Genomic DNA, 23,608 nt, shown 5'->3' on the forward strand with positions numbered 1-23,608 from the left:
ACCTTCTTCTATTTCTTTCATTTTCAATTACCTTTCTATTTGCTTTCCATTTAATGTTATATCCTTTAGCAGTAGCGAGTTTAGAATAAAATGCGCTGCTACAAAAAAAGTAGCGGTAGCGCGGTTCGATATAAATCGCTACTACTATGTGTAGCCTATTGGCTAAGCCCTGGGAATTTTAGTAGTAACGTGTTTAGAGCAAGGCGCGCTACTGCTAGGAAATTATCTACAGCGCGGTTTGCACAGGCGCGCTACTGCTACTTAGCACCAGCGTGCTTTTTGACCCACGCTACAGCTAAAGTTCTGTGTATAAGGTTTTCTCTAGTAGTGATGTGCTACAGCCAACTATAATCTTACAGCCCGCTTCTGCTCCCACTCCTCTTCTCTCTCCTCCATCTATAAAAAAGTCTAATGTGCCATCTCTTATAGCCCGTCTATGTCATCCTATTGTACTTGCTCTTACACAGTTCAACAGTCAACCATGAACCATGCATTCGTGAAAAAGAGAGTCTAGAATATTTGCACGCGTGCATATGGTAATTAATCTATACTTGCATCATCCATAGATAAAATTCATGCATACATACCAGTACTACCATTAGCAAGCATCGAGTATTACCATTACCATATACAACAAAAAGAAGATAGAAACCACATATTGTACATTGCTCATAGTTTTTTTGTCGTGAACTCGCCTTGCGCGCTGCTGCCACCCCTCGCCGCTGTCAACAAGTGGCCTCACCCTTGAATTCTCGCAGTCGGTGAGCCCTACATTCGTAGATTCAAGTCACCAACGCCTTCCCTGCCTCATGGGGAAAAAGATGAGTCGGCATCATGTGCATGCTACTTACTAGGGTTGGCTATGCCACACAATGCTGAGATCGAGCCGGGATGGCACACACTCACTAGATTGAGATTGAGGGCTACAAGAGATTCTTCCAGAAAGTTAATCTTTGGTCGTTCTTTGTGACCTGCTTGCCCTAGGCGCCACTGTTCGCCCATCGCTGGCTCTGTGAATGCTAACGAACAAAGATTCTAAATGCTAGATAATGCAACTGCACTATTTGAGTAAGCCAAGTGCACAAACGCAGACCGCACAATCTAGTATAAATCGATCCCAGGGGACCTTGAAATCTGAGCGCATGGTGGAAATGGTCTGCTGGGAACACAGTGGATGGTCACAATGGTGGGGACTGTGCCTGCGCACATGTGGATAGGCAGCACATGTGCACATGAATGTGCTGATGTCACCCATCTATTACGTTTCATTTTTTCAAAAAACTACAACTTTTGAATTGTGTGTTAAAACGAAGAATTGTTTTCATCGTTGGATTCCTCGTAACGAGCTCTTGAAAACTAGATCCCATATGGATATGTTTATTTTATTTTATTTCAAAAGCAATTTATGCTAGATGATGCAACTTCGATACTAAAATAGAGCAACTATGATGCTAGATGAATTTCCTAGTAGCGTCCAAATTAGTTGTTTGAAGTAGTGTAATAAGTGGTTACCATGGTTGCTAAGTTGCATACATTGGAAACTAAGTTGTAGATAGTTTAGTTTCCTACCATACTGTAGAAGTTGTTTACCGTAGAATGGGAAGTTGCCTAACATGGTTTCGAAATTGTCTACATCAGAAACCAAGTTCCCTACAAGTGATCCTCAATGGCCTAGAACACTATGAAAGTTGTCCGTCAAGTTTTTGTGGGATCTAAGTTCTCTGCATGATTCCTAATTTGGAAACTACATGGGATGGATTGTATGAGATCCTTCTGCTTTCCTTTTCTACGGGAGTCTGGCCGGCAATGCTACCATGACTATCAAGTTAACTAGCTTCACCTCTAAATATTCTACCATAACTAGCTTCACCTCCAAGTTGATAGTATTTTAGGTAATTTAGTTTTCAAGGTGGCCTAAATATTATCCTAAGTTGCCTGGCCTGACGAGTGACCTAACATCATCCTAAGTTGCATACAACACTTTTTAATGTATTGTAGGCAACTAAAAAAGTAATGGCAGACAACTAAGCATCACTGGTAGGCAACTTCAATAAACAATGGTAAGCAACTTTAAAATATTGTAGGTAACTAATTTGCAGAGTAAGGCAACTAAGCAACAATGATATGCAACGAATACCAATAATAGACAACTGGGCAGCAATGGTAGGCAATTTCATAGTATTTGTAGGTAACTGAGCATCAACGTAGGAAACTCACCATCAATGATAGGCAATTGAGCAACCACAATAGGCAAGTTGGGATAATGTTAGCAAAATTCATAGATACACATACTGCAGTGAAGTTGCTTGTATGTAGAACTAAAGGTGCTTCTTGTCTTGTCTGATTTTTCTTGTTTTTACATAAACCAACCTAATATAGAAGTCCTACTAGGCGAAAAAGAAGAAGTAGCTTCCCTACAACACTAAAGTTGCCTTGGTTGCACCCAAAGTTGCGCAAGAAAAAAATCCGACCAAACCTATCCATATGGGATCTAGTTTTGAAGAACTCGTCATGAGAAACCCAACCGTGAAAACGATTCTGAATTCTGACACTCGAATCAAAATTTAAGGATTTAAAAAACCCAAATTAATGCACATGGGACAAGATCCGACTGGTTGTCCCAGAATCACGTGGGCTCGGGGACGATGGCGTGGAGGGACCAAAGTGATAACTTTCTTCATTTCTCCCGTTTTTGTTCTTTCATCTTTTTACTTTTTCTTTTTCCTTTTATTTTGCTTTTTGTTTTTTGTTTTTTATCTTCTTAAAATCATAAAAAAATTAAAGCTATGAACTTTTTCCAAAATAATTGAACTTATTTTAAATTTGTGAACTCTTTACAGAATTGATGATTTTTTTTCAAAATCAATTAACTTTTTTCTAATTGGTGAATTTTTTTCATAGTCGACCGAAATTTTCAAATTCGTTAACTTTTTTGAATACATGTATTTTTTTTCTAATTCATGGTGTTTTTTTTTCAAATCTGTGGATATTCAAATTTTATTCACATTCTTTTTCAAAAGAAATCATGTTTTTCTAAATGGCGGGGCTACAATTTAGTTCTTAAGCTGTTCGCGTTGCAATGTTTCACTAGGGCCTAGTAGTTCTAGTGGTTAGGTTCTAATCCTAACCAGAGCGACTTTTTTGGGGGGTTTTCACGCCACAAATACATTTTTGCACTGCCCTGTGTATTCATGGGCCGGCATACTAGCGTGCTGCAGTGGGCGCCAGTTGTGTGAACTGGCGCATAAGGCACCCTATAGGAGCTCCCGCATAGAGCGCATTGCCAATCAAATCAAAATCAGGGAATGCCATCGGAGTTATAGAACAAATTTTATTTTTATCATTTGAAATTTATATATAAAACTTTTGAATGAGAGCCCGGTTGTCAAGTGTGGTTCTCAACCAAGCCCTTAAATAGGGGCCCAAAGCAGATGGTTGTTGCTATATCTCTACTATTATTAAAGGGAGGTTGGTAGGTTCACCTCACCGTCTCCCTCGGTATTTTTGCCCAACACTCACTCCCCAGCTTTGATTTGTCTGTTGATTTTTTTAATAGTCTCAATTGATGCCACACAAAATAGAAATCAACGTAAATAGAGTAGCTTGGAATAATCTAGCAAAGCAGTACTTTATGAAAACTACGTCATGGCTTAACTCTATCAAATAAAACTAAATCATAACAAAATCCCAACCAAATCAAAACTTTCCTTACCTTCCCCAATGTGTACCAAGACCAAATCAAATCGTACCTAAACCTCATTTATATCAAAACTTTCATTGGCTCCCTTACCCGTACTCAAATCAAATTAAATCTTTCCAAAATATAGATATGTGGCCGTAAAGTCTATGTCGGACAAAATTGATGTTCAACCACTAGAATATGTATGCCCCCCTTGCAACGCGGGGGCAATTAGCTAGTATTTCTATTTTATTTATTTTTGAAAAATATATATTTCAAATATGTTGTTTCAAAAATATGTTTTTAAAAAGAATTTAAAGCTATAAGTGTATTTTAAAATTCCATGCAATTTTGAAAAATATTAGCTTCAAGTAGTAATTAGTAATTGTTCACATTTTTTTCAAAAGGGTATTGTAATTAAATTTTTTAGAGCATTTTCTAAAAAACATATAATTAATTAGTGTTTAATTTGTTTTAATATTATATAAAAAGTGTACCATCTGTTTAAAAATGTTCATGTGTAATTTTGAAAGTGTTGACATCTTTTAAAACTGTTCATGTACTTTTAAAAATACATTCATGTAATTTTAAAAAGTTTGCACGTCTTTAAAATTGTTCCCTTATATTAACAAATTGTATATGCAAAATACTAAATGGACATATAATTTTATAAATTCTATGTATTTTGAAAAAAGTAATAATAATAATAATAATAATAATAATTATTATTATTATTATTATTATTATTAATAATAATAATAATAATAATAATAATAATAATAATAATAATAATAAGAGAGTAGAAGAAACCTAATAAGAAAACAGAAAAAATGAGAAAATGAAATGAAAGAAGAAAGACCCGAAGAATGCGCAACCAAAAACCATAACAAACTTAAATGGAAAAAAAGAAGAGAAAAAGCGACTACCAAAAACCATAACAAACTTAAATGGAAAAAAAGAAGAGAAAAAGCGACTACAAATGGTTTGGCTATGTGCGTGTATCCCATGTGCGTTTGATTGTCACTTTGACGCGGAGAGCTTCTTATAGGAAATCCCCTTAAAACCTCAGTCGGAATTGCTCATATTCAACTTGAATCAATAAAGCTTCCCGGGTCCTAAAATAAATCAACCGTCCGTTACAAAGTAGATACACATATTCCGTAGAAAAAGGTACTACATGCATACACAACAGGTGGAGAGCAGCAGTCTGTGTGTATATTGTGTGTGCATACATGCATGTATTGCATAGCATCATGAGCAATCACTCTTGCACATAGAATGACTGCTCCTGATGATATGTGTTTCCAAATACCTCAACAACTATATATGTAGTATATCAACAATGGATACATGAATGCTAATCAATGGTATATATTTACGCACGCAAGCGCGCGGTGAGTAGACAATTTGATGATCCTATCGCAGGATGATGCCGGTGAGCGGCGGCGCCGGCTGCCAGAAGTCGGAGGCGCTGTCGGCGCCCAGACGCGAGGTAATGCACGACACCGGCACCAGGCACATCCCTCTGCTCCTCAGATCTGACTTCTTGCCCTCGCCATCTTGTGCATCCTACATATGTACCAATCGAGTAGTTCAATTAGTATTTGGAGATGTGATCGATATCAACGTATACGAAGCAAACAAATGCAAATCCGTCTACACATGTTTGTACAAACCTGCTGGGGACGGGCTGCTTCTGCCGAGGCATTTATGTGATCGCCATGGTTCAGCTGCTGCACGCACAAACCAAAGACCAGTTATAGTTAAGGTTGATCATATTCGGAGCAAAGTTGGATAGAAGTACGTGCGCTCTTGCGTTTTAGAAATGGAAAGGGGCATACATCATTATCGAAAACGATTTTATATTATGGAACGGATGGAGTAGTAGGCAGTTGTTCACCTACTATCTCCTCCGACACATCAGAAACAGGCATACATTTTCTAACAAGTTCTTGCAATCAAACTTACTTTTGCACTATTCATGTATACGTATGGTTTATTTCGCAATTCTTAGAAATGTGCACATGCTCTCTTTTAAAGCTAGCCAACAGAAGCATGTGCACAATCCGCATTTCAGCATTGCACGTACAGGCGTGCAAAAAGTTTGCCTGAAATGATATAGGCATCTAGCGGACGTGCATACATCATTGGATCACATGCGGTAGCCAGCACATGCTTGCATGTCCCTACCTTATTTGCTCCGGCAATATGCGCCTGTGGTATCTTGTCACCGGTCAATCACTGTTACCCGCTAAAAATCTGGACGCCAAGTTGGCGCCCTAAAACGAAGATGACAACTGGTGGGAATTCCGTGAAAATCCAACTTAAACACTCTAAATATATTATAAAAATGAGATATTGGGTATGGTATGTTATATTTTATATCAGGTTTAAATTTTTAATTGATAAATTTCATTGCATCTTTGGTAGATAAAAATACAAACCTCCGGCAGTGTGATATCAAGTTTATAGGGGGTGCATAGGGCGTACACATGCTTCAAGATCGGTAGTTTGACTAATCAAATATGCATTACATGTGAAGAGAACTATATATTTAAAAACATTATCCATATATCAATCCAATGGTATGCTACTGGTGACACATGCCACATATTTAGGTAGCCAATGGTATAACCACACACATTGCCCTATGCACCCGACCAGAGGAGTACCCTTTCTGCTTATTATTTTGTGTTTTATCAGATTATGAACTTTGGGTTTGTGGATAGCGAAATTGTCAATGAATCCAGATTTTCACTACTCTGATCAGTAGGTATTTTTCATAAACATGACCATGTTTACAAATAATGTACATTTGGCATTTAATTTGGGCTGAAATAGGTGGCATGTGCGCTACCTAGTGGAGAGGCGTCCACCCTGGCTAGGTGCACCCAGTGTCCATTTTGAAGTGGCTAGGTGCATCCAGCAATTTGTACCCTCTAAATTCAAACGTTCTGTTAATTGTAAAATACTCATACCTTTTCTCTAAGTCTATTTACCCATTTTTATATTTCTAAAACCATTTGGCCTTATCCACGACCCATTTCACAAATTGGATAGTAGAATTGGGCTTGGATCATCATCACAGCTGTAGGTACTCCCTCCGGTCCATATTAACTGTCGCTGAATTAATATGGATCGGAGGGAGTATTAAATATGTAAAGCTTCTTTGGTTCACAAGATTCTCAAGGACAAACACCAGATTGGAGTGACATGTCCTCTTGAACCTTATAGGATTAGAAAGCCACATGAATTTTGGAGAGAGAGAGAGAGAGAGAGAGAGAGAGAGAGAGATTCGTAGGAAAAATAAAGGAACTATACTAAGGTGTTTTAATGGATGGAAAATTCCAAAAACTTGGGTGCAAAAGCAATCCAAGGACAGTTTTTTCTAAAGATATCAAATGATTCATATAGGAAAAATCCCTAAGAGCACAAATCCTCCAAAATTTCTATGACATTGCTTTGGAAAAAAATTAAATTAGGCTATGTTAGATGGAATGGGTCAGCTAATTTTGTGATGAAATTGGTTATCACCATTATTTTTCGTGTAGGGTGTATGGTTTGATGTGGGTACCACGTCACTGAGTCCATACAGTGAGTCCACGTGGCATCTAGTCCATGATGAAAAAAACTGTAACAACATTTTTGATGGTAAAAAAGTTATAGCAAATTAATAACAAATATTATTTGTTGTTAACTTTATGATAAACATTCATTTGTGATGTTCATTTGGTTACCAGTGCACCTCTAGGCTTCACAAGCAATGTCCGCCCTTGAGCCATCCTTTCATGAAGAAACAAGATGTTTTCTTCTACAACTTAACAACTAAACACACTTCGCCATCTACATTGACGATTTGACATTTTGCGCCATCGACAAAATGTGAATGCAGATATTTGTTAGTACTAAAGGACACAATACGCGCGCCAATGGTGACTAAGTGCATAAGAAAACTCATGGATCAGGTTTCCAACCATGCCAAGGGGGTGCTTCATCCATCACCTTGTGTTGCCACTATCCGCCACCATCGCCTGCCGAAGGAGGTCAAGCCTCTGCTCAATCGAAGCCACTCTATATGTGAGGCCAACGTCACTCAAGAAAACATCATTGTCTTAGCCACCCATTGTAGTATCCGAGGAGGATATTGGAGATGTTAAATTTGGTTGGTGGAGTCATGGACATTTGGTGTAGGTCGTCGACATTGAAGAGTAGGCCAAATGCAAAGGACTCCTCAACCTTGGTGACGATCCCATGACTCTTAGGCCACCATGGTGCATGACACATTGCATGCGACTACGCACGTTCCTCCTTTCGTGCTTCAGCCAACCATCCCTCAACACACGACGTTGATCTCGTCGTGGAAGAAGAAGTTGTGGCAGTGGAGCGTGATCTTGACCTTGGCATAAAGGAAGTCGATGTAGTGGCGTTGATGAGAGGTAGATGAGAGATAAGTAATGGAGGAAGGAAATAGGAGCGGAGGCATTGTCAAATGTCATAGAGGAAGGGAGATCATGAGGAGTGGTGGTGGAGAGGGATCATTTCAATGGATAGGCTAGGGTTAGTTAGGCTTGTATAAAAAGGCAACTAGATGGGAGGATCATTCTCGAACAGGCTTTTTCAGTTGGACGAAGTTGCTACTAACATGTCTTATTATGCGTGATGGCCCCTACTAAGTTGAACAATAGTGACAAGCCAGCCAATGTTGCTACCGGCGGCCCCTTCTATTGGTGCCCGTCAATGATGACTGTTTCGTTGAATCTTGGTCATCATTAGAGTACGTCATGCTTGTGGTCCGCGGCTGCCCATAATTAGTGAAATCTAGCATATATTGTGACTATGATGCCCAACAAGTTATTACTTCCTCTTGCAGCCATGTCTCATGCACGTAAACCTATGTGTGGGCAACCCGTCTAATACTTGAGCCCAAATGCCGGACATCTGGCTGGACTCAAGCTCTAGTTTTTGGCCGAGGGTTCTTTTTTTAACAAGGATCTAGGGTTCTATTAATTGAGTTACCTGGGATCTAGGGTTCTTTTTTTAACAAGGTAAAATCTAGAGTTTTAGTAAAATATAGATGCAGCAATGTATTTTATATTCAGAATATGATTGTTATTAATATATTTTAATTGAGTAAAGCTCCCGTTTGTTTGTTTTGAGCTGAGCTCGGCCGAGCTTGACATTTCAGGACCGCTATTAAAGAGAACATATCTAGTGAAATGGAGCAATCGGTGCACACTATGCTCCAAAGCTTTTGAGACCATTGAATGGAAATCTAAGAGACATAGTCGGGCTCGAACATGGATTGCTGTCATTTTGCGAAACATACCTCATACTATATGAAATTTAACCCACACTCCACGCTTTTCCCAATCCCATTAGTAAATGTACGCCTTTATTTCTAGCTCCAAACACAAAAAGAGTATTATATTTTAAACCACAAGCCCAAATTCAGATCTGATTTGACCATCCTTTTTGTTTTGTATTGATGAAATGTTCGAAACAAGACCAATATAGAATATGTTTTGAAACATTTTCAAAATATTTTTTTGACACTTGACCGAAATATTTACGAAACAACTACAAAATGTAGGATAGTGTTTCATTAAATTTACTAAAACATGTTGTTCTTATTAAGTTCTTGTGTAAGCTCCCCGTTTACAAAACTGACCCATCAAGTTTCAAAATGCAAGAGAAATAATTCAAAAATGTATTCAACACCAATCTTGTTTCTATGAGCTTGTCAAGATGAACATGTTAGTGGAAACGGATCAAAAAATATGGCATATATGACCCACACCTTTTATAGTTAGAACAATTAAACACATGGAATTGTTAATGGAGAGGGACGTGGAGTGTGGGTCAATTCAACAAAACAGAAGGACTATTTTGCAAATAGGCCATCTACCCATTTTCCAACTTGATCCTCTCCCTCGGTTTCACATCCAATGGCTGCACTAGAATCGGGGCATCTGGTGCATAAATTTGACGGGTGCATGTAATGCGTCCTCGGCTATTAAAAGTTTGGCATGAACCCAACCCGGCCCAAGGTATGCCCAGGTCAGTGGGTGTCATACATACTATGTAGGATTTTCTCAAATAATAATAATAATGATGATGACGATGATGAGTCGGCAACTAAATTGAACTATTTGTGTTACAATTAGCTAAAGCCATGACGTTAACAACATCCATAAATATGTCATTCTCAAGAAAAACATCCATAAATATGTGTGTGTGTGTGTGAGAGAGAGAGAGAGAGAGAGAGAGAGAGAGAGAGAGAGAGAGAGAGTCATGGATTACTTACAGCTTGGTGACGTACGGATGCACCAGTGCCATGTCCCAAGTATGGGTAGCTGAGCGCCTGCGCAGCATGCATGTACACGGAAGAACGAGTGAAGATCAGTCATGCACATGAAATCGTACGTAACGTAAACAAGATTGTGAAGAAGGGAAACAGAGACGAGCAGTAGAGAAGAATAGAGAGAGCTAGACGAAGCACATCCAAAGCATGAAAACACAGGCACACACGCACATGCAACTTGCTGTTGTGCTGATTTCCACGCACGCGCTTTAAGAGCGTGCTCTTACACCCAACCCCACCCCTCCCCCTTTTTGTTTCGCCTGCAGCTCACGTCTCGCTTTTACAGGTAGCCAGGCACCACAGGTAAAATTTGCCGCCCCACACACACGTCTATACATTACCCTGGCACTGCACCATGTTGCATGGTAGGTCTCTCATGCGTATTTGTTTAGCACACATACTTGCATTAGTTGCATATTACATGAAAATGCCACCAACATTAAAGTAAAGAAAGCAGGGTGAACTTCAATATTTGAAGGTGATTAACGTGGATGCATGTGTGAAAATTATACGTACGTAGAAGCTAGCAACTGGAACTGAATATCAAAACGTTGCATCAAGCATTGGCAAGCCGCTGTCTGCACCTCTTGATGCAGACACCAGGAGACGAATAAAATCTCAACTCTTAAGGAATCAAATGCACTACGAATATGAAGAAAAAATTAGGGCCGATCGTGGGGAAGAGAGGGACAGGTTAAGGACGTTGGACCTCTATTTGACCCAGGAGGAATCCGATATAGCCAATAGTCTCTTGCAGCACGGACGCAGTGTCGGTCTGGTAAAATGGGAACAAGTGTGCATATATGTCAGTGTACTTTCTTTGCTGCATAAAGTGAAAGAATGTGCAGCTAAAAATAAAGGGCATGGGCAAAAGCTGCACATATATGCATCCCAATTTTATGTGTCAGCGGCCGCAAAAGAATATATTGCTAGCTTTTTGGGTCTTGGAGCTTAATTACATGGTGAACTAGGGGGTTGAGCTCGCAGCTGGGATCATGCATAAGCATATTTGACATCAAGTGCTAGCTAGAGTGCAGTGCAGTGAGGTTTAACATTAACGTACAACTAAAATGGTGTAATACCTTGCCAAATGGGGAAACTATTTGGTGAAGTGCTGTTATTCTATCCCCGAGCTTTTCCTTCCTTACCTGAAATGACAAAATTGATGGGAAGCAAATATGAATACACACTTTTTTTTTGCCAATATGCATATGTAAGGCAACAAGGAATTTTTCTTGTATCTTATCTTCTTCCTTATCTTTTCCATATATCTGAAAATTTCAACATATTTCTCTAGTAACATATATGAGCTTAAAACTCCCGGCTTCTGCATCATGTGACGCACACAACCATCTTTATTGAAATAGAGTATCCCATATCCGAAGTAGTATAAACAGCATAAACAATGGCCATACACACCCAAGGTTTCCAAGGGTGATACTTTTTTAATTAATCACTTTGGTACGTAAATACGTTTAGGAAAAAAATAAAACAATCTTACTATAGATCCATTTGTTATACACGAATGAGAAAATATGGATGAAGGTTCTTAGTTTCTTGGGGTTTGCAACGGTAACTTCAAAAAAAAAACTAGATAACCGTGTGGACAAATAATTCTATCTATGCCTATGTTTAAGTAATTGCCTGGCTCTAGGAACGGCCGAAGCCATACCAATCAATAAAAGATGTTACCAAACAAACCTGACCTATTGACCCTTTTGCTACGGCAAGGCCTTCGACTTCATAGATCCCTTCTTTTAAGTCAATCCAGAATACAAATACATTCAAACTGAATCATTTTTTGGGACATTTCATTAATACCTTTAGATTTATTATCATAGATAGTGTTCGAGATCCAAGTGATATATCATGGTAGCCTTACCTATTCTTCGGGAGAGATGGCCTTCTCATTAATTTGGTCAATACGTAGTACAATAATATGTGGATTGCATGATAAAAAATAATTTCTTTTGCGCGGATAATAAAATACTCGTTGCTGCATTCCAGTTTACAAGCACTACCTGATCCTTGTGGGACTATGGGCAAAGTATTCCATCAGATTTTTACACCAAAAGTTGAACATTAAAACACTTGGTTCGTTTTACATTTATCAATAAAGGGTCTACATTTTTATATGTGGTGCAAATGTGCAAATATATTGTCTAGGAGAGGGAGATGAGTGAGTAGAAGCGTTGACAGGTTCTTCTGCTGGTAGACAGAAAATTACATACCCCAGAGAGAGAATCGGAATTCTAAGCTAGTACTCCCTCCTGTCCTTTTTACTCTGCACATTGGTTTTGCCGAAAGTCAAACTTTGCTAAGTTTGACCAAATTTTTATTAAAAATTATTAGCATCTATAATATTTAATAAATATAATATGAAAATATATTCCAAGATGAATCTAATGATATTGGTGTTGTTATGTGAATGTCTATAATTTTTTATATAAACTTGGTCAAAGTTGGATGAGATTGACTTCAGACAAACCTAATATGCAGAGTAAAAAGGACCGGAGGGAGTAATAAGAAAGGAGTGCGTCAAGAATAAAACCTTCAGAATAGACTGTCCCGAAGAAGATGCGGCTTGAACCCTAGCCTTCTTGGGAGCTGATGCAGTTGCAGTGCTGTTACTCTGGAAGGTTGAAAAAAACAAAAAACAAAAATCATGACTCTATTTCATCTTTAGTACAAAAGAAACTGCTAACGTAGTTAATTAATCCCATGATTGATATTGCCCAAATTAACATGGATTGAATCCGTGTGACATTACACATATAAGTGAACCTCTAAGCCCTCCCCGGCGAAAAAAGGATCTCTGCACCCTTAAGAAGATATGAAGTGTGCACATGATAAGTTTTTGTTTTTTGAGAATTTTGGAATTAATATTATTAGCTTTACAGAGAGTATATACACAACACACACACATATGGAGCTAAAGGTTTTGCATGATCAAGCAACGATCGATTCCAATTAAAAGCGTCTAAGAATACATAGAATTGTACGCGAAACAACTGCAAGCAAACAAATATGCCTTGCAATTAACTGGAGGAAACGACAAAGAGTTTATGGGGGATTTCAGCCATGAAGAGAAATTCAGTTGATCACCTCAGACGAGTTATCCGATTGTTGATTCCACAGCTCCGGTGCGGGCGCCGGCGCCGTGCCGTTGGAGAAGTCCAGCAAGCCGCCGTCGAGGTTCGAGGTGATGCATGACCTTGGAGAGAAAGCCAAGAGCATCTGGCTCAGCCGAGAGTTGGGCCCCGACGCCTGGATCTCCTCACCACCGCCATGGCCATAGAAACTGTAAGCTGGGGCTCCAGCCCGAGCCGCCATAGGACCCTCCTCTAATCCTTTTGACAGTAGATCTGACTCATGGTCTCCAACTAATCCCCCTCTGCTTTGTGGTTACCGACGCGTGCGTACGTACACATGCACCATCCATACAGGAAAAAACAACAAGTTAGTGCTAGGAAGAAGAAACATGCATGTGAGATTTTCAGTAAAAGACCATTAGAGAGGTGGTTGATCAACAACAGGACAAAGCGCGCAGCTACTTAATTTGTACTGATGAAGAAATCTGCATGAATTGAAAGGCACCCTAGCTAGCACTAATTCTTTCGTTAGTAGTAAGTAAATCATAGAGGACTGAGGGTGGGGGGTATAGACGAAGGTCTTTACAAAAGCATCTGGCTCCATGATTCTGGCATCTGGCTCTCCTCCTGCCCACCTTGAAAACTTGCAGGGGAAGTTGCAGCGCTGTCACGAACCTCAGGAACTTGACCTGACGAGTGGTGAAGGAGCTGATGACCACGGAAGCAAGCCATGGAAGGAGAAGAAGACAGGAGAGGCATCTTGGTGGATTCTTCTTGCTCCTCGGCACAAGGCCTCAGCCCACTCATGATATTGTTGGCGTTGCTTGTGCCACAACACACCATCTGTTGCACCATGGTGCCCTTGAATTCTCCTCCACCTACCATCCTTGAGCACCAAACAATTGACAACAAATAATTCTTGCGGCTGCACCAATCAAATTTGCAGAGGATCTTGGCTGCCGCAAATTCCTATGCAAATCTTTATGGTATGGTAGCTTTGCATGTCCTCATCTCTTCTCTTTTCTTTAGAAATGGAGGGTCCAGTGAGAGAAAACAACAAAGAGAGAGAGAGAGAGAGGAAAAGGATAGGACCTGTTTGGAGAGGAATCTCGGCTTTTGTATTCTTTCCTCTTCCTTTCGCTTCACTCCTTTCATTTGTGAACTTCCCCTTGCACTTTTCTCCCTCCTTCGCTCCCCTTTTGTGTTGTTAATTAGTTTTCTTTCCACTTGCCTCTTCCCCACTCACCTTCGTAATATTTACTACTAATAAAGTATTGATTGCTGCGAATCAACTTGTGGTTGGATTGTTAGAGGGACTGTGGTATCCCCAGCCCATCAGGGTTCAAGTCTTGGTGCTCGCATTTATTACTGGATTTATTTCAGGATTTCCGGCGATGCGCATTCAGTGGGAGGAGACGTTCCCATCGACGACGAGATGCCAACGGTGACTTCGTAAATTTTAAGATGATATGCTGGCTCAGTCTTTCGAAGGTGCTCGTAAGGGTAGGGTGTGCGTGTGTGCGTTCATAGGGATGAGTGTATGCTCAGTGGTGTTGATGTGGTGCAGAGGCAAGGAGGAGGCCAGCAACAATGGCCAGAAACACAACATCGGTATGAGGGAGTCCATGGCGGAGTCGAATGACACTCGGGGTAGTGGTGGTGGATCCCGAGTTCCTGACTCATGGCCAGCAGGAGGCGACAGACGCCCATGGGATCTCCAGTTAACGCCAACACGATCTGCTTGCCGGCTAAGATCTTTGTTTTTGTCACCATGTGCTATGTTGCCGACTCAGCCGACCAGCTTGGTTAAGTTTACGGAAACACTAACGCCCACACGTGTGGGCGTCGCCGTTCACTGTCTTTTGCACGAATCTTGACACGAAAATGTGGATTTGGTGTGCCAGGTAGGACGGGGCTTGTGTGTGGACGTTGGAGAGTTTGCCCACACGCCCGCACCATGTTGTTTGCCAGCTGCGCTGTGTGGGCGAACTAGTTTTTGCCCACACAGCCACCACCTAGTTCATGCGCATGTGGGCGAACTGCTTTTCGCCCACATGACACTCCTACATTGTGGATGGCAACTGCAGTTACGCGAACGTGGCAACTAGGTAAACACACATGGCAACTGTGATTCTTTGCTAGACGGCAACTGCAGTTGCGCCTACGTGACAACCAGATAAACACACATGGCAACTGTGATTAACAATACATGGCAACTATGGTTGGATCACACGTGGCAACTAGGTAAACACATATGGCAACTACTGTTTGACCATATATGGCAACTAGTTAATCACACACGGTAACTACAGTTTGATTATACACGGCAACTACCATAAATTAGACATGGCAATTATAGTTAACGAAAACAGATAGAGTTGCCATGCTTTTACAACTACACTTGCCATCCCGGATAACTATATCTGCCAACCAGGATGGCAACTAAAACGTCACCCCGCAGGGTACCTAACGTAGCTGCCAGGACGTGTGGGCATTTTTGCTTCGTGCCACACGCGCGGGGTGGAGATGAGTAGTACTTGTTGGGCGTGTGGCACGAAGTAGCCGCACCCACACGTGTGGGCAATTCTAATGTCCGTCCAAACATAGCCCATGTTGGTTGCCTCCTGCTCACACCACACACGGTGTGTGGGTGCATGTCGAATATACCACACGTGTGGTGGATATCGGCGTCCTAAGTTTATACCTAGGGTCCAGATTGAACCGTTCACTTCTACAATCCGGAATACATCATGGATTCATGTGGAGAGCTTGTCTTCGAAGGCCTAATTTCATGTCGAGACCAAGAGAGGCATGACAATTTTTTTAACCCACACATCACCCACTTCATCTCTACCATATTAACCTCACGACCATCTTCGAGGGGGCTGAGGAGCCGGACGACCTCAACGTGGAGATGGGCAGCTCAGCCGATAGTCACCCGCCATCCATAGTGCCTCTCGTCCGTGGTAGGCGATCTCGGTCCAGACCTGCTACATGGTGGGCATGCCGGATCCTAGCCAGGAGGAAAGAGGTGAGGCGGAGGAAATCAATGATGGTGACATGTTGAAGCAAATGACGAGTCGATCCTGGACAATATGGCACAACAGGCGGTCCGGGTGAAAGTCACGGCGACCCTCCATAAGGTTACCAAGGAAAACAAATGCTTGGGGAGGAGGGCAGCCGAGCTGCAGAAGTCCGAGAGGCTATATTGGTACTGCTAGCAAAGTCGAACGACCATGCCGACATCAGATACGACCACCCTAGCTCTCCAATGCAGAAAGATGAATCAAACATTCAAGATGGCGCAGATCGAAGACCAAAGTCTTATCACACGATGACAAAAAATATGCGGGCAACAGTAGGGATCTCATTAAGGGAAGGCTTCCCGACGAGCATCCGTATAAGTACATGGAGTATCTCAAGATAGCAGTAGTCATGCAACATAATTATGACCTACCCAAGAGTCACGCTAGGACATTCATTGAGCTGGTTAGCGCGTCCTCCGAGCGAAGCCACATGTCAGGCAACCACGATTAGCAGCCATGCAGGCCAAGCACCTACGATGCGGCTCCCCGCCTGTATATCATCCGCGCAACTATAACAACCAGCCTCAAGTGAATCACGGGACAGATCCTACGGATCAACACACCACATGGCCCACCCCAAAGAGAAACCGAGAAGCATCATGCACATCAGCTGCATCAGAATTCTTGACGTCCTAATTGACCAGCTTTTGATGAGCATGATCCCGTGACCGGATTGGACGATGCGCATCACACAATCGATGTCATCGGCACATCAGCCTTTGGCCCCAGAATGATACATCCGACATGCTTCATCGACGAGATGTCTAGTGTACGTTTCCTCCCGATTTCAGGATAAACATGATAGACAAGTACGACAGAAGCCAGGACCCCAACATATGGGTGACAGATTGTTGGAAATATGCCCTAGTGGCAATAATATTATATCATTATATTTTCATGTTTATAATTAAGAGTTTATGTTTTTTGTTATAACTGCTATGATCCTAGAATATGTGATGCAGCGAAAAACTCATATGCACATGTGGAATAATAAACAGTAAAATATGATTTCTAGTATCGCCTCTAAGACTAGCTCAAGTGTTGTTGGTGATCATGTTTTCTGGATCTTAAGATATCGTTAAGTGTAACGATAGTCTTAAAACAATTTTGAGAATATGACATTGAAAGAACGATCATATTGAATTGACTCAAACTTGTTTGTTATACTTTGAGATGCAATCGTCACAAGTCAATTGTTATAACAAGGAGAGTTAACATGTGATTTAATTCCTTGGAACATGAGAGTATCGTAGTCACTTCTTACCGTATGGTGGACTTTGGGGTTGCTCAAACTTCATTTGTAACACGATGATCATAACGACAACCTACAGGTTCATCAGAATGTTTGACAAGGGACTAGATAGCTCAAGAGTGAGATTTGCTCCTTCGAAGATGGAGAGATTTTCTTAGAGCCCTCCCGGTGTGACGACATCCATGGCCAAACACAGGAGACTAGGTCACGGGGATGTCAGAACATGTCAATGAGAAAGAAGAACAAAACCTGTAACATGGAGACCGGTATAGTGAGCATGAGAATGACTCAAGAGGATATCAATACATCTCACCTAGGGTTTTATAAAGTATCGCGAACCAAAGGGAATAGAACATGATAACCAAAGGTTCACTCTAATGACACTCGTGTACTCATAGGGATCGATATGGACGCCCACAGTTCCGCTATTCGTCATTGAACGAAAGGGGTTTTGTTCATGTCTACGTTTTACCAAACCTACAGGGTCACAAGCTTAATGTAATCACTATCTGCTGAGCGTTAGTAGGACATGAGTAATTAGGAAATATTTATGAAATAGTTTCATCAATATTCGAAATAGTTTTGAGAGGAACCGGAAGCATTTCGGGGTCACCAAAAGGGTTTCGGGTTTACCGGGTAATACATATAAATTATATATAGGTGGAAAGAGTTTCCGGTGATGTTAAATTAATACTAAAATGCTCTAAATATGATAAGGAGGCTTTTATATTTATTTAAATATCAACAGGTCCTTCAAAGACCAAGTGGCGGAAAGCTATTTGGGCCACTTGGGCCCGAATAGAGGTGGCACCCCTTCCCCCTTGTGGAAGGAAGGGGAAGCCGAATTGGAGGGGGTCTTCCCCTCCTCTTGGCCGGCCAGGGGGGGGGGGGACTTTTCCCCCTCGTGTGGCGCCCCCTCCACCTCCTCCAACCTATGTATACTAGAGGTTTTGGCATTTTTGAGCACACAAGTTTTGGAGCCTCCTCTAGTTCACTAGTTCTAGTTCTACTTGATCCTAGTTAATCTAATTAGAGGGGCAGCAGGAGTCCTCCCCCTACCCCAGTTCAGCCTCCTTCCATAGGCAAAGGGGGCGCCTCCCCACTTGGGCCTTGGTGGCCCAAGTTGCCTTCCTCCACTTGGCTTTTTAGGCCCGTTGATAGACTCTTTTATATATAGGAAACGATTAAAAATGTCCAGCTAATTTCTAGAAAGAAATCAGCTACACCATGCGTGCGCCATGTGTCCTTGGCCCATGCACTGAATCCACTAATCAGCTACCTTATCCAGATTCACCGAGAGACACTCGTTTGTTTCGTACGTGAGCGAGTGAGATGCCCTTTTTACATCGTCTTCCACATGCGTCTCTTTCTCCCACCACTTAACTAGTGGCCTCGTCGAAGTAACGGATGGTAGCGTGATATGTCCATTTTGCATCATGTTTTTCTATTGTTATTTATTATGTTTTGGGTCATTATTTCACTTTATGATACTATTCTGATGCCCTTTCTCTCTTATTTTGCAAGTTTCACATGAAGAGGGAGATTGCTGGCAGATGGAATTCTGGACTGAAAAGGGCTACATCAAAGATAGCTATTCTGCACAACTCCAAATGACCTGAAAATTTATGGAGAATTATTTTGGAATACATAAAAAATATTGGCGGAAGAAATACCAGGAGGGGGCCACCAGGGAGCGACAAGCTCACGGAGCACGCTCTACCCCCCTAGGCACGCCCTATGAGCTTGTGGGCCCCCTAGCAGGCCTCTGGTGCCCATATTCTACTATACGAAGCCATTTGCCCTAGAAGAAATAAAGAGAAGACATTCGGGATGAAGAGTCGCTGTCTCGAAGCGGAACCTGGGCAGGAGCACTTTTGCTCTCCGACAGAGTGATTCCGCGGGGGAACCTTTCCTCTGGAAGGGGGAAATCCAATCCATCGACATCGCCAACGATCCTCTGATCATGAGAGGACCAATCTTCATCAACATATTCACAAACACCATCTCATCTCAAACTCTAGTTCATCTCTTGTATTCAATCTTTGTCCCAAAACCTCAGATTGGTACCTACGGGTTGCGAGTAGTATTGATTACATCTTGTAGTTGATGCTAGTTGGTTTATTTGGTGGAAGATTAAATGTTCAGATCTTCAATAATATTCAATACCCCTCTGATCTTGAACATGAATATGATTTGTGAGTAGTTACTTTTGTTCTTGAGGACATGGAAGAAGTCTTGTTATAGGTAATCATGTGATGTTGGTATTCGTTTGATATTTTGATGACATGTATGTTGTTGCTTCCTTTAGTGGTGTCATGTGGACGTCGACTACATGATATTTCACCATATTTGGGACTAAGTGAAGGCATTGTGGAGTAAAAAGTAGATGATGAGTTGTTAGAGTGATAGAAGCTTAAACCCTACTTTAAAGGTTATTTCGTAAGGCAGATCTAGATTCATATGTTTCATGCTATGGTTAGATTTATCTTAATTCGTCTTTCATAGTTGTCGATGCTTGCGAGAGGGGGTATCATAAGTTTTGGAGCCTCCTCTAGTTTTCTAGTTCTAGTTCAACTTGATCCTAGTTGATCTAATTAGAGGGGAGCAGAGTCCTCCCCCTACCTCAGTTCGGCCTCCTTCATAGGCAAAGGGGGCGCCTCCCCACTTGGGCCTTGGTGGCCCAAGTTGCCTTCCTCCACTTGGCCTTTTTAGGATCATTGATATTTAAATTAATATAAGCCATCTAATTATATTAGACTCTTTTATAAATGGGAAACATCTAAAAATGTCCGGCTAATTTCTAGAAAGAAATCAGCTGCGCTACGTGTCCTTGGCCGATGCACCGAATCCACTAATTAGCTAACTTATCCAGATTCACCGAGAGCCATTCGTGTGTTCCGTACCTGAGCGACCGAGATGCCCTTTTTTCACCATCTTCCACCTCCTTCTCTTTCTCCCACCACTTCACCATTGGCCTCGTCAGAGTAACGGGTGGCGGCGTGATACGTCCATTTTGCATCATGTTTTCCTACTATTATTTATTATGTTTGGGTTATTATTTCACTTTATTATACTATTCTTATGCCTTTTCTCTCCTATTTTGCAAGTTTCATATGAAGAGGGAGATTGCTGGCAACTGGAACTCTGGACCGAAAGGGCTAAAATAGAGATAGCTATTCTGCACAACTCCAAATGACCTAAAAGTTAACGGAGAATTATTTTGGAATACATAAAAAATATTGGCAGAAGAAATACCAGGAGGGGGCCACCAGGGAGCGCGCCCTACCCCCCTAGGCGTGCACTATGAGCTTGTGGGCCCTGTGGTGCCCATCTTCTGCTATGCGAAGCGATTTGCCCTAGAAAAAAAAATAGAAGACTTTCAGGATGAAGCGCCGCCGTCTCGAGGCGGAACCCGCGCAGGAGCACTTTTGCTCTCCGGTAGAGTGATTCCGCCAGGGAAACTTCCCTTCGGAAGGGTGAAACCAAAGCCATCGACATCACCAACAATCCTCTCATCATGGGAGGACCAATCTTCATCAACATCTTCACTAGCACCATCTCATCTCAGAGCCTAGTTCAGCTCTTGTATTAAATCTTTGTCCCAAAACCTCAGATTGGTACGTGTGGGTTGCTAGTAGTATTGAATACATCTTATAATTGATGCTAGTAAGTTTATTTGGTGGACGATTAAATGTTCACCTCAGATTGGTACGTGTGGGTTGCTAGTAGTATTGAATACATCTTATAATTGATGCTACTAAGTTTATTTGGTGGACGATTAAATGTTCAGATCTTCAAGCATATTCAATTCCCCTCTGATCTTGAACATGAATATGATTTGTGAGAAGTTACTTTTTTCCTTGAGGACATGGGAGAAGTCATGTTATATGTAATCATGTGATGTTGGTATTCATTCGATATTTTTATGATATGTATGTTGTTGCTTCCTTTAGTGGTGTCATATGAACGTCGACTAGATGACACTTTACCATACTTGGGCCTAAGGGAAGGCATTGTGGAGTAATATGTATATGATGGGTTGCTAGAGTGACAAAAGCTTAAACCCTAGTTTATGCGTTATTCTGTAAGGGGCTGATTTGGATCCATATGTTTCATGCTATGTTAGATTTATCCCAATTCTTCTCTCATAGTTGAGGATGCTTGCGAGAGGGGGTAATCATAAGTGGGATGCTTGTTCAAGTAAGAAAAACAACCAAGCACCGGTCCACCCACATAAAAAATTATCAAAGTAGCGAAGGCAAATAAACTAAACATGATGAACATGACTAGACGACAATTCCCAATTTGTCCTCAAGAGCACTTTGCTTTATATAAGAGAACTTTCCTACTTGTCCTTTGTTATAAAAAGGATTTGGCCACCTTTCTGCACCTTTGCTACTATAGTTACTTGTTACGAATTCTCTTGCTGCAAAACTATCTATCACTGTTACTTACAGCACTTGCGGAGAATACCTTGCTGAAAACCACTTATCATTTCCTTTTGCTCCCCGTTGGGTTTGACACTCTTACTTATCAAAAGGACTACGATTGGTCCCCTATACTTGTGGGTCATCTGAAGGAAATATGCCCTAGAGGCAATAATAAAGTTATTATTTATTTCCTTATTTCATGATAAATGTTTATTATTCATGCTAGAATTGTATTAACCGGAAACATAATACATGTGTGAATACATAGACAAACATAGTGTCACTAGTATGCCTCTACTTGGCTAGCTTGTTGATCAAAGATGGTTGTGTTTCCTAGCCATAGACATGAGTTGTCATTTGATTAACAGGATCACATCATTAGGAGAATGATGTGATTGACTTGACCCATTCCGTTAGCTTAGCACTCGATCATTTAGTATATTGCTATTGCTTTCTTCATGACTTATACATGTTCCTATGACTATGAGATTATGTAACTCCCGTTTACTGGAGGAACACTTTGTGTTCTACCAAATGTCACAACGTAACTGGGTGATTATAAAGGTGCTCTACAGGTGTTTCCAAAGGTACTTGTTGAGTTGATGTATTTCGAGATTAGGATTTGTCACTCCTATTTTCAGAGAGGTATCTCTGGGCCCTCTCGGTAATGCACATCACTATAAGCCTTGCAAGCTATATAGCTAATGAGTTAGTTATGGAATGATGCATTACGTAACGAGTAAAGAGACTTGCCGGTAACGAGATTGAACTAGGTATTGAGATACCGACGATCGAATCTCGGGCAAGTAACATACCGATGACAAAGGGAACAACGTATGTTGTTATGCAGTTTGACCGATAAAGATCTTCGTAGAATATGTAGGAGCCAATATGAGCATCCAAGTTCCTCTATTGGTTATTGACCGGAAACAGTTCTAGGTCATGTCTACATAGTTCTTGAACCCGTAGGGTCCGCACGCTTAACGTTACGATGACAGTTATATTATGAGTTTATAGTTTTTGATGTACCGAAGGTTGTTCGGAGTCCCGGATGTGATCACGGACATGACGAGGAGTCTCGAAATGGTCGAGACATAAAGATTGATATATTGGAAGCCTATATTTGGATATCGGAATTGTTCCGGGTGAAATCGGGATTTTACCGGAATACCGGGGGTTACCGAACCCCCCCCAGGGGTTATGGTCCTACATGGGCCCTAAGGGAGAAGAGGAGGGCCGGCCAGGGCAGGCCGCGCGCCCCCTCCTCCCTAGTCCGAATAGGACAAGGAAGGGGGGGGGGGCGGCGCCCCCCTTTCCTCTTTCCCCCTTCCCCCTTCCTTCTCCAACAAGGTAAGAGGGGGGAGTCCTACTCCCGGTGGGAGTAGGACTCCTCCAGGCGCACCCCTAGGGGCTGGCTGCACCACCCCCTCCCTCCTTTATATATGGGGGCAGGGGGCACCCCATGACACACAAATTGATCTTCGTGATCGTTCCTTAGCCGTGTGCGGTGCCCCCCTCCACCATATTACACCTCGGTCATATCGTAGCGGTGCTTAGGCGAAGCCCTGCGTCGGTAGAACATCATCACCATCACCATGCCGTCGTGCTGACGAAACTCATTCCCGACACCCTGCTAGATCGGAGTCCGGGGATCGTCATCGAGCTGAACGTGTGCTGAACTCGGAGGTGCCGTACGTTCGGTACTTGG

At 41.7% G+C, this 23,608-nt stretch overlaps 1 protein-coding gene across 3 annotated transcripts; it reads right to left on the bottom strand.

Annotated features, from left to right (window-relative positions):
* Nucleotides 1-4,769: 4,769 nt before the first annotated feature.
* LOC119275553 (transcription factor bHLH68-like) lies at nucleotides 4,770-14,256 on the bottom strand. 3 transcript variants are annotated; one of them, XM_037556418.1, is made up of 8 exons: nucleotides 13,719-14,256; nucleotides 13,146-13,437; nucleotides 12,592-12,672; nucleotides 11,123-11,188; nucleotides 10,750-10,815; nucleotides 9,984-10,040; nucleotides 5,356-5,409; nucleotides 4,770-5,248 (listed from the first exon to the last, which is right to left on the bottom strand). In XM_037556418.1, the coding sequence occupies exons 1-8, from the start codon at nucleotides 14,015-14,017 to the stop codon at nucleotides 5,096-5,098; spliced, it is 1,068 nt and encodes a 355-aa protein (XP_037412315.1). In that variant the 5' UTR covers nucleotides 14,018-14,256; the 3' UTR covers nucleotides 4,770-5,095. The 3 variants fall into 3 exon arrangements, with proteins under 3 accessions (XP_037412315.1, XP_037412313.1, XP_037412314.1); XM_037556416.1 differs by having other exon boundaries at nucleotides 5,356-5,412; nucleotides 13,719-14,254; XM_037556417.1 differs by having other exon boundaries at nucleotides 5,356-5,412; nucleotides 13,146-13,434; nucleotides 13,719-14,252.
* Nucleotides 14,257-23,608: the final 9,352 nt, after the last annotated feature.

This window comes from Triticum dicoccoides, chromosome 3B (assembly GCF_002162155.2).
Source record: "Triticum dicoccoides isolate Atlit2015 ecotype Zavitan chromosome 3B, WEW_v2.0, whole genome shotgun sequence".
Taxonomy (NCBI): domain Eukaryota; kingdom Viridiplantae; phylum Streptophyta; class Magnoliopsida; order Poales; family Poaceae; genus Triticum; species Triticum dicoccoides.